We start from the raw sequence: 14,009 nt of genomic DNA on the forward strand, positions 1-14,009 counted from the left end.
GACAATGGCTCTCTGGTGGATGAAGCTGTCCACCTCCTGATACTCAGGCCCTGTGGAATCCCTCCCCTCGGTTGCAGGCTGGCCCTAGTAAGACAAATTACGACAGTACAGCAAAGATGATGGATATTGCTTCCAAGATCAGATTACAGAAAGACTGTGACTTCTGAAGCCAGTTGCCATGTGGTGAACTGTACTATGGAGGGGCCCAGATGGCAAATCACCAATGTCTGTGGTCAAAGCCAGTGGGGACCGAGGCTGGTGTACAGCCACTTGAGTGAACTGGGAAGTGGAGTTTCTGAGGCAGGCCAACAACAGCCATGTCAGTGACGCTGGAAGCACATCCTTCCCCACTGGAGCCTGGAGCCAGCTCTCCTCCCAACCACTACCTTGACTGCAGCTTGTGAGAAACCTGGAACCCACTAAGCCAGGCCTGGATTCCTGGCCACAGAAATGGTGAGTAGTTACTATATGTTGTTTTATACTGCTAACATTTGGGGTTATTTCTTACACAGCAACGGATAAGTAACACCAAGCCCCAACTAAGGCAATGAGAAAAAAGAACAGATGGATTCCGGAACTGGTTGGAAATTAGAGTGTGAGGGGGAAAGAAATGTCTAGGCAGACAGGGGTGCTGTTTAATCGAGATGGAAAATAGAGAAGTGCTGGTTTCGGGAGGATAATGATGAGTTAGTTTGGTCCAGTCAAAATTTGATGGACTGTAGGACAGTACTTGGAGAAGGCAATGGCACCCCACTCCAGTACTCTTGCCTGGAAAATCCCATGGATGGAGGAGCCTGGTAGGCTGCAGTCCATGGGGTCGCTAAGAGTCGGACACGACTGAGCAACTTCACTTTCACTTTTCACTTTCATGCATTGGAGAAGGAAATGGCAACCCACTACAGTGTTCTTGCCTGGAGAATCCCAGGGACGGGGGAGCCTGGTGGGCTGCCGTCTATGGGGTAGCACAGAGTCAGACACGACTGAAGCGACTTAGCAGCAGCAACAGCAGCAGGACAGTACTACAGTCAAGAGGCAGTTGGGACCAAAGATCTGAGGCTCAGTAAAACCATACAGACTGAACTTTTGGGAAGACCAATGGAGAGGTGACTCTTAAACGTGCAGAGACCAAGGCCAGGACCCTAGACACGTTCAGCAGTTAAAAGACTGTGCTGTATCATCAGAAAACTATTGGTGATTGTGTATGTGTTTGTCTATGTATATCTTCTCCCAAGCAGTTGCCTCTCATTCTAAAATACTTTTCCAGGTTTCAAACATGGCAGACCGCATGGACCGGCAACAAACTACCAACACCATAGAAGAGCCCCTGGATCATCTCAGGCTCAGCCTGGATGAGAAAATCTATGTGAAAATGAGAAACAACAGAGAACTTTGAGGCAGGTTACATGCTTACAATCAATATTTAAGCACAATATTGGGAAATATGGAAGAAACTGTGCAACTATAGAAAGTGAAGGAGAAGCATTTCAAGAGATATATAAATCAACAAAATGGAATATTCTGATGCTCTTTGTCTGGGGAGATGGTGTTGTGCTAGTGGTCCCACCATTTACAGTTGACTGAAACGAAGAATTTATCCAGGGTGGAAAGCAGGAGATTTTGTATGACTGCCGCTTTAAACCTAGAAGATATTCAAAAGAGAAACTGTCAAAAAAAAAAAAAGAGAGAGAGAGAGAGAGAGAAACTATCTACATTTTTATGTTAAGGAATAATCAAGAATTCTTCCACTCCTGAAATAAATTGATTTGCAGATAACTCACAAATTCTTAGGCTAAATGGCATTTTTACTTTTTCTCTACCCCTTCCAATAAACGTGATCACCAAGATGCAGAAAAATAAAATAAAATACTTTCCCTTCACTTTGCAGCCATATTTGCAACCCAGTTTCACCTCACTAAAGATTCCAAATGTCCATGACTCCTTCCACCTTTCAGGTGTACCTGAGCCTCTCCAAATGGGATAAGCTCCAGTTGAGAGACTGCTATGCACATCTGCTGTTGATTTCCATTGCTTGTAATTATTGTCAACATCTCTAGAGTTTATATGTTGTTTACACACTCAGCCTAATTTATTCTTTGCAAAGAAATCATATAAAGCAACATAGCAGGAGAGCTTGTTACAGGAAGAAATATAGTACATGGAGCATCTAGGAGATGTCAAGTTGACCCAGAGATCTTTTTCAGGGGGTGGAGGTGGTGAGAGTGTTTCCAGCTAACCTGCAGAATGTAAACAGAGCCTGCAGACAGACTGAAAGACAGCTCTATCAGCTCTGCTGGAGGTGTTGACACTACTATCCTACCCAGGGTGTGAGCACAGAAGCTTGTTACCATTCCAATTTTGCTGAGCTGCTTGGGGCTTTTGACATTACAGATATCCCGTTCCTGCACTGAGAGGCTCGTACAAGATTCTTAAAGGTAGAAGGCACCTTGGAGGTCGCTTTACAATAGAGTGCACAGGCTAATTCTGAGTGTTTCAAACTGTGTGCTTGGAAATAATCCATGGTATTTCAATTGAGCAATTAATAAAGCAGCGAACAGAGAGAATTCTTTTAGCAATATTAGTAGATGGAATTGGCTTTTATTACCATACAAACCCAAATTAAATTTGATGGAGCAATAAAATGAGAACGCCAGACTGAGGACTCTTCCTGCTCTAACAGCTTTGGTTAGGAGAGTACATTTGACTTTGAGATCGCACCTGGTGTTTATGGCAGCCGCTAGGACTGGACATGCTGCCTACCAAACACCTCTCCTACTGTCATCCACCAGAACATTTTGTTTTTGTTGTTTTAAACAGTTACTTTGTTGAGATATAATTCAATACTATAAAATTCATCTGGGCAAAATGTACAATTCAGTGGTTTTTAGTATAATCAGAGTTGTGCACCCATCATCACAATTGATTTTAGAATTTCTTCATCACGCCAAAATGAAGCCCTGTGCCCATTAACAGTCACTCCCCAATTCTTCTCAATCCCTCCTGACCTTGTTGTTGTTCAGTTGCTCAATCATGTGTGACTCTTTGCAACCCCATGGACTCAGCATGCCAGGCTTTCCTGTCCTTCACCATCTCCCAGAGTTTGCTCAAACTCATGTCCATCGAGTCAGTGATGTCATCCAACCATCTCATCCTCTGTCGTCCCCTTCTCCTCCTGTCCTCAATCTTTCCCAGCATCAGGGTCTTTTCCAGTGAGTCAGCTCTTCACATCAGGTAGCCAAAAAGTATTGGAGCTTTAGCTTTAGCCCTTCCAATGAATATTCAGGGTTGATTTCCTTTAGGGTTGACTGGTTTGATCTCCTTGCTGTTCAAGGGACTCTCAAGAGTCTTCTCCAACACCACAGTTCGCCCTAGGCAGTCCATAATCTTTTTTCTTTCTCTATGGTTGTGTCTATTCTGGATATTCACATAAATTAAGTCATATAATGTGTAGTTTTTCTTGACTGGCCTTTTTCAGTTAGCATAATGCTTTCAGGGTTCATCCATGTGGTAGTATGTATCAATACTTCATTTCTTTTTTAAAAATGAACTTCACTTTTTAGAAGTTTTAGATTTACAGAAAAATTGAGGCTGTAGTAGAGACTCTCCATATACTGCCGTACCCAGTTTCCTCAGTTATTACCACCTTGCAATAGTATGGTACACGCTTGACATTGATGAACCAACAATGATACATTATTACTAAATAAACCCATGCTTTATTAAGATTTCTTCAGTTTTTCCCTAAAGTCATTTGAGTGTTTCAGGATCCTATCCAGAATACCATATTACATTTATATTACTTTGAATCATCATATATTATGTTGAATCGTCATGTTACCTTAGGCTACTCTTGGCTATGACAGGTTCTCAGACTTTCCTTGCTTTTTATGACCTTGACAGTTTTGAGGATTGCTGGTCAGATATATGGTACAGTATCCTCAGTTGGGACTTTCCTGGTGGCACAGTGGTAAAGAATCTGCTTGCCAATGCAGGTGACACAGGTTCAATTCCTGAGTCAGGAAGGTCCCCTGGAGAAGGAAATGGCAACCCGCTCCAGTATTCTTGCCTGGGAAATCCCAAGGACAGAGGAGCCTGGCAGGCTACCCTACACAGGGTTGTGAAAGAGTTGGACACAACTGAGTGACTAAACAATAATAACATCGTCAGTCAGGATTTGTCAGATGTTTTCCTAATCATTAGATTGATTATGGGTTTGGGGCCACAGCAGAAAAATACCATTTTTGTCACATCATGTCAAGGTACATACTGTCAACATGACTTGTAATTGCCAATGTTGACTTTAATCTTCTGGCTAAGATAGTGTTTGTTCGATTTCTCAGCTGCAATGTTAACTCTTTTCCCCCTTTCCATACTGTTCTCTTTGGAAGGTAGTCACTATGACTAGCCCACACTTAAGGCGTGGGGAGTTACACACAGATTTGTCTCTTCCCCTTCCCTCATTCGTGTATTTACTTATTTATTTATTTTAAAAATATTAATTTATTTGGCTGTGCTGGGTCTTAGTTGCAGCATGAGGGATCTAGTTCCCTGACCAGGGGCTGAACCTGGGCCCCTGCATTGGGAGCATGGAATCTTAGCCACTGGACAACCAGGGAAGTCCCTGCTTATTTATTTATATCAGTGTGGATGGTGCCTATTTGTTGTATACTTTGGGTTATAATCCTGCTGCTGCTGCTGCTAAGTCTCACTTCAATCGTGTCCAACTCTGTGCAACCCCATAGGCGGCAGCCCACCAGGCTCCCTTGTCCCTGGGATTCTCCAGGCAAGAACATTAGAGTGGGTTGCCATTTCCTTCTCCAATGCATAAAAGTGAAAAGTGAAAGTGAAGTCACTCAGTGGTGTCAGACTTTTAGCGACCCCATGGACTGCAGCCTACCAGGCTCCTCCATCCATGGGATTTTCCAGGCAAGAGTACTGGAGTGAGTTGCCATTGCCTTCTCTGGGTTATAATCCAGTACTATATTCATTTTGTTGCTCAAACTTATCCAGATTTGGTCATTGGAAACTGTTTTAGGTGGCTCCTATGTCCTTTTGAGGCTTCCCTGGTGGCTCACACCATTAAGAATCTGCCTGCAATGCAGGAGACCCAGTTTCGATGCCTGGGTTGGGAAGATCCCATGGAGCAGGGAATGGCTACCCATTCCAGTATTCTTGCCTGGGAAATCACATGGACAGAAGAGCCTGGTGGGCTATCATCCATGGGGTCACATAGAGTCAGACATGACTGAGCGGCTAACAAACAAATAATATGTCCTTTTGACTCACTTCCATTATTGGGCTTCATCTTTCCTTCCTTCCTTTCTTTCTCCCTTTCTTTCCTCCTTCTTTGCCTTCTTTCTTACCTTTCCTTACCTTTTGGCACTGCAGGATACTCTAGACTCACTTTGTATATTTCTGGCCCCAGTTCTAGAATCAGCCACTTTTCCAAAGATCCCTGGTTCCTTTCATTGAAGAATGATATTAGAAACCAAGACCTGGATACTTAGATGTGTTTGTTGTTACTGAGATGTCATTGCTTCTGGGCCTACTCACTGCTGGCAGAGCTAGGTAATAAATGTGTGAATACTAACCTTGTATATATATTGATATGAGTACTCACTTTTTTTCTTTTTTAAAAAAATTCTAATAGTTATTTATTTGGCTGCACTCAGTCTTTGTTGCAGCATGTGGGATCTTTAGTTGTGGAACTCGAAATCTTGGTTGCAGTATATGGGATCTAGTTCCTTAACCAAGATCAAACCCGGGCCCCCTGCACTGGGAGCATGGAGTCATAGCCACTGAACCACCACGGAAGTCTCGGTACTCCATTCCTTTTTATTGCAGAATAATGTTCCATTGCATAGATATACTACATTTTATTCATCCATTAACCAGTTCAGAGGCAATTAGGTTGTTTCCACTTTAGGGCTATTATGAATAATGCCTCTGTGAACATTAGGGAACACATTTTTGTGTGAACCTATGTTTTTGTTAGCCTTAAGAGTAGAATTTCTGGGTCATATTGTAACTGGATGTTTAAATTTTTGAAGAACTGTCAGTCTGCTTTTTAAAGTGGCTTTACCACTTTACATTCCCTCCAGCATTATATAAGGATTCAAATTCTCCACATCCTCGGCAACACTTGTTAGTGCCTATCTTTAAAGAATTATGACAGCCATCCTAGTTGACATGAAGTAGTATCTCATCGTGGTTTTGATTTGCTGCCCTCAATGACTAATGATGTTGAGCATCTTTCTATGTGCTTGTTGCCTATTTGTATAGTCCCTTTGGAAAAAACTATTCACTTCCTTTGCCCATTTTTAATTGGGTAATTTGGTTTTTTATTATTAATTTTAAGTCTTTATACAGTCTAGATATAATTCCTTTATCAGATATATGATTGATACATATTTCTTCCTATTCTGTGGGTTTTCTCTTCACTTTGCTGATGGTGCCCTTGCAAGCAAAACTGTTTAATCTTGATGAAGTCCAGCTTTTTATTTTCTTTTGTGTTTATGCTTTTGGTGTCATAGGATCCATTCATTTTTAATGGTGATCTTTTATTTTGCCTTCTTTCTATAGCAAGAACTGGCCTCAGCAATGAGAAACATCCCTTGTAATAGTGGGAAATATAGAATTTGACCAGAAAGCACTAGCTCCTCCCTGAAGAGTCAACAGAGGCTCCTAAGGAAGGTAATAATCATCACTAACACATACTGCACAAGGCTGAGTGCCAGACACTGTGCTCAGTGCTCAAAGCATCTTTTTTTTTTTTTTTTGAACCCTCAGAACAAACCAGAGACATTATTGTTCCCACTTGAACCTCCGTGTAAATGGTATCCTCAAGAGCCTACAGCTGGTAAGGGATGGAGCCAAAGTGGCAGATTCATTCTTGATGATTTTCACAGGCTTGCACTCATTCTGTTAGTTTCAAGTCCCCAGAGCCCCTATTCCTTAAACACACAGTAAACACTCCACATGTATTTTTGAGAGCCTAATACGGAATAGGCATTGTGCTCGGTATTCGTGAACAAACCAGGCACCGTCTTTGCCCTCAAGGAACTTACAGACTAGGAGTGAGACCAGCGATTGGCAGGATCACACAAATGTAAAATGACCACTGGTATCAGGGCTGGGAAGAGGGTCCAGTGTTGTGAGAGTTTAAAACAGGACACCTATCTTGTTCTTGAGTAGAGCTTCATGGACACTTTCACCAGAAGAGATGTTTGAACTGAGACCTTGCAGACAACATTGGACCATTTGAGGGAAGAGCTTGGGGCAGAACATTCCAGGAAAAGGGAACAGCACATTCAAAAGCACTGGGGCAGGGAAGAATTTATGTACTTTTGCTAGTAGACTTTTTTAATTATCAAGAAATCTGTGCTTGATATGGAGATTTGGGGGAATCTTGCCAATGCAAGATGAAAAGTGCACTGTGCATAGTAAGGGCTTCCCTGGTGGCTAATAGAGTAAAGAATCTGCCTGCAGTGTGGGAGACCTGGGTTCGATCCCTGAGTTGGGAAGATCCCCTGGAGGAGGGCATGGCAACCCACTCCAGTATTCTTGCCTGGAGAATCCCCATGGACAGAGGAACTGGGCGGGCTACAGTCCATGGGGTCGCAAAGAGTCGGACATGACTGAGTGACTAAGCACAGCACAGTGCATAATAATCTGTATCTGAGAAAACTACTGGACTTCAAATTTTATTTAGATATGAAACCATCAGGAACCATGATTTACTTAACAAACATTTCTCAGGGGGATCCTGAGGTGGGAGTGGGGGAGGTAGGGGTTGGAGGAGAGAGGCACAGAAGGACACAGCATTGATCAGACAATAAGAAGTCACTAGAAGGTTATGAAGAAAGGAAGTGACACTGATAGGATTTCTGTTTGAAAAGTTGACAGGACACTCTGGGGAGAGTGGATTGGTGAGGAGCACAGTGGATGCAGGGAAAACAGGTAGGAGGCCATGGCAGTGGTCCGGCAGGCAGTGATGGTGGTGTGGATGAAGATGGCAGTGACGGGGAGAAGGGGCACAACCGACCATGTTTGTTCATTCGGCTGTGTGGGTGCGAGTTGGGTGCTCACCTAGTCCCTCCCCTCCTGGCCCAGACACACCCTGTGGGCTTGCTCCGAACCCCCCTCCCAAGAGGGCAGTGAGTTGCAGGCTCCTGGGTTTATGCGCTTTCTGGTTCCTCAATGGCCCCTGCTTCCCGCGGTCCAAGCTGTTCAGCTTGGCTCCCAAGGAGGTCTTTTTCTCCACTGAGTGGGTCCGAAGAATGACAGAGCCGTCACTAATCTGCTCCTGCTCCCGCTGACTGATGAGGGCGCTTGGCAGGGGGTTGCTCTGCTGTGTTCACTGCAGCCCCCGATCTGGAGGAGAGCTGGGGAATTACTGCTGCTGGGGCTCCCGACCCCCCTTACCCCAAACAAACGAAGGGAAAGCTTGAACTTTCTTCTTTCACAAGGAGACACACTTCTGTATTTGTGACTGGGAGAGAATATATTTTAAAGCTGACTTTTCTGATGATAGTAGGGATACAGTCCTATCAGAGAAAATTGAAGTACGAATAAATAGAAGGAAGACTAACCAATATTCATGATAGTACCCTGCATTTTTGTATGTTCTCCGACTCATACATACTTCAGTAGGTCACACGTACTGAATATATTTTTTCGCGTCTTGCTCTTTTAGATCTGTTTTAAGTGTTGTATTGTGTCATTGTAATCTCTCCCAGCACAATTTTTAATATCTGCAAAGTAGTCTTTTGGGGGAAAAGGAATTTTCATAACCTTTTCCTATCTGTTGAACAGTTGGGTTGGGTATAACTTTTACTATCACAAGCAGGTCTGTGATGAACGTCTTTGTTTATAAATCTATACCTGTGTTTTGGATGCCCTCTCCCCCTGTAGATTTTTAGACAGGAGATTAATGAGGGAAGATATAGAGACAAGCCAGCAAAGAACATCTCCATGTAGGATGCTGCTGCTGCTACTGCTAAATCGCTTTAGTCGTGTCCGACTCTGTGCGACCCCAGAGACAGCAGCCCACCAGGCTCCCCCGTCCCTGGGATAATTCCCATCAAAAGATAACTCTGCTCCTGTCAGGAGACACTAAAGATGGACTGTGTTTATCCCTCTGTAAGGACCTGAGGCGCCCATCACTTCACCATTTGCCAAGCATTGGCCACTAGGTGTCTGTATGTCAGAAATTACATCTTTTCTACAGAGACCCCACTAGATTAAGGGCTTGAGAGGCAGCTGAAGCTGGAATTTCATCAGTTGCTCTCCATCTTGTGGCAGAGTCAGGCGTCCACCAGGCCTGGGAGTCCCGTTCCCCTGTGCACCCAGAGACCAGCTAAGCAACCTTGAGCACTGTCACTTCCCGTGCAGGGGCCAGTTTTCTTATGTGTAAAACAAGTCCCCAAAGGCAGGAGTTGGGGCTTGACCAGATTTTGTTATTGTTGCCATTTCAGCCTCAGAACCCTTATTTCAAATCAAATTTGACCAGAACCCTAAGCTAGAAAACAGATTGAGGGGCAACTGTCCCCATAGACGTGGGGGAGGAGTGGAAGAGGAGGAGGGGGTGTTGCGCTAGTCTGGAAACTCTGGCCCAGGGGATGGAAGTTGCACTCCAGTGCAGTTCTCTTTCCTGTGGCTGAAGTTAAAAAACAATTATCTTTCATCTATATTTAAATCCTCCAAATGTGCTGATTGATGAAATCCTTTCTCTTAAAGGCAATTTGGAAATCGGACAAAGTAGAGCACAAAGCCGTGGATGTTTAGAGAGGGGGGGGGGCCAGTAGTGTGTGAGACCGGTTGAAAGGGTGACCCTGGCACTTCTAAGAAGGCAGCAGCACAATGGACTCTTGGAAAGAAGCGGTATCAATTTATTCCCGCGTTGGCACCGCCCCCTCAGTGGGGCGGAATTGCTTGTTTTCAACCCTCCCTTGCCCGGAGTCTTTCAGACCAAACTTGGGTCCACAATTGCTAGCAATTTGAACCCAGAGTAACCGACGGACAGGTATTTTTACGGACGCCCAAACACTGTGAAAGATACGAATAGGGGGTGGATATGACCAGAGAGTTGCCTCCCGCCCCCCCCCCCCCACCCCTCTGGACGCGGACCGCGGGTGGAGGGGAACCTGGTAGCCTGGGACCCTGCTCTCCAGTCACGGCAGCAGGACTGGCAGCGCCGACCCGCTCGGCGGGGCCCGGGATCCGTGGGACGGGAAGGGGAGCGAGCGGTAGTGAGGCCTCGCCACACCGGACGCAGCAGGCGCCCGGGAGGAGCACCGGGTGGAGGGCGATGCGCCGAGGTCGGTGCATCACGACCGGGATGCCTCCCACCCCGTGCGGTACCGTCGGGGGAGGCCAGTGCCAGCGCCTGCGGGGGAGGGGTGGTGCCGCCTTCCCAGGGAGACCCGACCTTTCTCCAAGAGGCGTGGTGAGCTTAAGTCTCCGGGATCCGCAGTGAGGTGTAAAAAGCGGGCACGACCCCCGAAGCCGCAGAAAACCCCCGCCCCTCCTCCACCCCACCCCCCACCCCCCGCGAAGCCCGCCCCGGCTCGCAGGTGAATGGTCAGCCCGCACAAAGGAAGCCGGCTGGAAATGTGGAATTCAGACCAATTTAACGGGAGTTCCTGTCGCCCCGAGTCCAGCAGACCTCAAGCAAAGAAACCTGTGGTCAGGAGTGGAAGAGGATAAAACACAGTACACCAGGCCGCGCTTACTGGAAAGCCCGAGTTTAGTTATTCTGGGATAGCGAGGTAACAGGATTAGAGGGATTAAGGAAATCACCTCAAACAGATGAGGAGGGGGTAAAAAAACACTGGTTCTATTTGTTTTCTTCCTAGGCCTCAAACAGATTCACTGGGGCCGAGTGGCCAGGCGCAAAACCAAAGGCCTTTCGGGGGGCACAGTGGAAATCCCAAGGGTCAGGGATGGAGGGAGAGTAGGGGGAGAGAGGGAGTCGAAAACTAGCTAGAGGCTCGGGTTGAGAGGGGGCCTCTTCTAGAAAACCAGTCAGTGGGCTGGAGTGACAAGTCAAAAAGAGAAAGCCATCGGAGGAGTCTCAGAGATCTTTGCAAAAATCTAAGGTGGACTGTTGAAAACCACACCTTCCAGAGTTGAATGCTGGCTCTGCCGCTTCAGCCACCTCGGTCGTAATGTATTGGTTTCCTGCTAGGGAGTCCTGAACTATTTCTGTTTAATAGGCTGAGATTTCCGAAGAGTTTTCGTTTGTAAATCATTTGGCTTGACTCGAGTATCTTCCCGCCCCAGTGCACAAAGGTAAATGTGCCCCCTTTCGGGGCCAGTTTCCGCGGCCGCCCCTCCCCGCCCCGCGTGGCGGCTGCCGCCGCCGAGATCAACAAGTGCGTGGCCGCGGGGTGCTAGCCTCCGCCTGAGTATGCTCGCTCCCGGAAAGACAAATCGCTTTCTCCTTGGAGTTTCAGTTGAAAATACCGAGAGACGCCGTGTTTGCGATCACCAGTAGTTACAGAAGAAACCGTTCCAGATCACGCTTGCCTCCCCCCAGGCCCCCCACCCCCGGCCCCGGGACCGGACCACGGTCGCAGTACCGAGGACTGGTTCCCTCCCTAACCCGCACCTAAAGTTTCAGGCCCGCAAAATTACCAGGACTCCATTATGTTGGTTATAAAATTTATTGATCTCTCATTTAGGAACTGAATAAAACCTTGAAAACCCTGAAACAAAATAGCCCCTTAGCCCTACCACCCAAACGAAATCCACATACATTAGCGCGACGAAATATCAAACAGATCACGGCAGAAATCACCAACTCAACAGCTTAAATGCGGACTGGACAGAAAGCTGTCCTGCGGCCAGGGGCGGCGAGGCGGGAGACACACGCACACCTGGCTATAAATTAACATCGGCCTTGGCTGCCGCGCCGCGGCGGTCAGTTCCCACCCCCCACCACCCCGAGCCCACGAGGAAAACAGATGCAACGCGACTGGGGGAGGAGGCGTTGTAGTTCTCAAGCCAGCCTCACCCGAGTCCGTTTGCCCCATTCACTCACTCCTCGGCTAACAGCAAACTAACGCGACAACATTTTCAAATGCAACAGAAAAACCCAGGAACCCGGGAGGAGGAGGAGGAGGTTGGGGGGGGGCGGCTTTTTCTTGGCAAACAACACAGCGGATTCCCAGCCTACAGAAGGGGAAGGGAGGGAAGGCGGCGAGGGGCCGGCGAGCTCGAGAAAGTCCCATTTCCGCCGCTCCGGACTCCTTTCAGTTTTCGTACAAACCCCGACAGCTACAGCCAAACTTTCCATCCTCCCCATCATCGGTACAAGGCAACAGTCCCAGGCAAGCAAAGCTAAACAACAAGGCGTCCCCACTCGGGGGTGCAGGGGCGGGGTGGGGCGGAGGGGCTGCGAGCGCCGGCGGGCGCTCAGATGTGGGTCAGGGGCACCGTGCCGTTGACGGCAGTCCCGGCGCCCTGGTAGTGCTGGTGCACGCTGTGCAGGCGGCCGCCCGGCAGCGGCGAGGCGGCGTCCGCCGCGTCCCCGCCGGGCGGCAGGTACATGCTGATCATGTCGCGCAGGTCGCCGAGGCACGCGCGCTGCGAGTGCGACGCGATGGCGGGCGGCGGCGAGCTGGGCTCCGTCTTCACCACCGTGCCCATGGGGCCCAGGCTCATGGCGGCAGCGGCGGCGGCGGCCGCCGCGGGCTGCTGCCCGTAGGCGGCGGCGGCGGCGGCGGCGGCGGAGGGCGCCATGCTCCCGTAGCCCGAAGCGGCTGCGGCGGCGGCCGCGGCGTTCATGTAGCTCTGGGCGCCTGGCGGCATCATGGGGCTGTACTGCAGGCCGGCCATGTCGTAGCGGTGCATCTGAGGCAGCGCGGGCGGCGGCGGCGGGCTGCTCATGGTCGCGGGCGGCGCGTAGCCCAGCTGCTCCTGCACCAGCGAGTACGCGCCGTTGGCCCAGCCGTTCACGTGTGTGTACGTGTCCAGGCGCTGGCCCACGCCCACCGGGCTGCTGGCGGCCGCGGCGGCCGCGGCGGCGGCGGCGGCGGCCGCGGCGCCGGGGGGCAGCAGGCCGCCAGGCAGGGAGTACTTGTCCTTCTTGAGCAGCGTCTTGGTCTTGCGGCGCGGCCGGTACTTGTAGTCCGGGTACTCTTTCATGTGCACCGCGCGCAGCCGCTTGGCCTCGTCGATGAACGGCCGCTTCTCGGCGTCCGTCAGCAGTTTCCAGTCGGCGCCCAAGCGTTTACTGATCTCGGAGTTGTGCATCTTGGGGTTCTCCAGGGCCATCTTGCGCCGCTGCCCGCGGGACCACACCATGAAGGCATTCATGGGCCGCTTCACGCGGTCCTGATCGCTGCCCCCGCCGCCGCCGCCGCCGCCCCCGCCACCGCCCCCGGCGCTCGCGCCCCCGCTGCTGCCTCCGCCTGCGTTCGCGCCGCCGCCGGCGTTCGCACTACTCTTGCCTGCGCCGCCCGGGGCTGCCGGGCCGCCCGCGCCTGCCGCTGGGGTGGGTGGCCCCACGGGGTTCTTGAGTTCAGTCTCCAGCAGGCTGTACATGGCCGGGGCGGGAAGAAGGTGCGCCAGGGTGGCGGGAGGAGAAGGCGCTCCCGGCGCTGGAGCGGCCACGGTGAAAAGGCCCGGGGACTCCGTCGGAGGGGCGCTTGGGGGCCGCTGGGCCCGCGGGTCGGGCGGGAAGGGCAGGCTGGCCGCAGTGGTCCGCGCCAAGTCAGCGGGACCCCGCAGGCTGCTGGCACCTGATGCGTGGTCTCGGGCAGGTCGCATTCGCAGTCTGGTCGGGCGCTCGCCGGGCTTCTTATATACCTGCTCGGATCCCCCGGGGTTGGGGCTCGGTCCGCCCCTAGCCACCCGGAGGCCCGGTGATTGACAGGCTTGCAGTGATGCGCCCTGGCCAATCATCACGGAGCCCTTGTTCGGCCAGGCTGGAAAAAAAAAAAGTTCGGGGAGTCCTTTCGTTCACCCCCACGCCTCTCTGGGGCCTGGTGACGTGATAAGAGTTATTC

General features: G+C 49.8%; 1 protein-coding gene and 1 pseudogene across 1 annotated transcript; one reads left to right on the forward strand and one right to left on the reverse strand.

The window, feature by feature from the left end:
- The first annotated feature begins 1,273 nt into the window (after nucleotides 1-1,273).
- LOC109554777 (U6 snRNA-associated Sm-like protein LSm3 pseudogene) lies at nucleotides 1,274-1,581 on the forward strand (annotated as a pseudogene).
- A 10,063-nt stretch (nucleotides 1,582-11,644) lies between these two features.
- Nucleotides 11,645-13,870, reverse strand: SOX3 (SRY-box transcription factor 3). The gene has a single exon (XM_070783858.1). It carries the CDS (start codon nucleotides 13,768-13,770, stop codon nucleotides 12,415-12,417), a length of 1,356 nt encoding a protein of 451 aa, XP_070639959.1. The 5' UTR covers nucleotides 13,771-13,870; the 3' UTR covers nucleotides 11,645-12,414.
- Nucleotides 13,871-14,009: the final 139 nt, after the last annotated feature.

The sequence above is a fragment of the Bos indicus genome, chromosome X (assembly GCF_029378745.1).
Source record: "Bos indicus isolate NIAB-ARS_2022 breed Sahiwal x Tharparkar chromosome X, NIAB-ARS_B.indTharparkar_mat_pri_1.0, whole genome shotgun sequence".
Taxonomy (NCBI): Eukaryota; Metazoa; Chordata; class Mammalia; order Artiodactyla; family Bovidae; genus Bos; species Bos indicus.

What these genes read in the sequence shown, in the direction of transcription:
- SOX3 (XM_070783858.1), bottom strand. Translation starts at nt 13,770, where the DNA reads ATGCGACCTGCCCGAGACCACGCATCAGGTGCCAGCAGCCTGCGGGGT.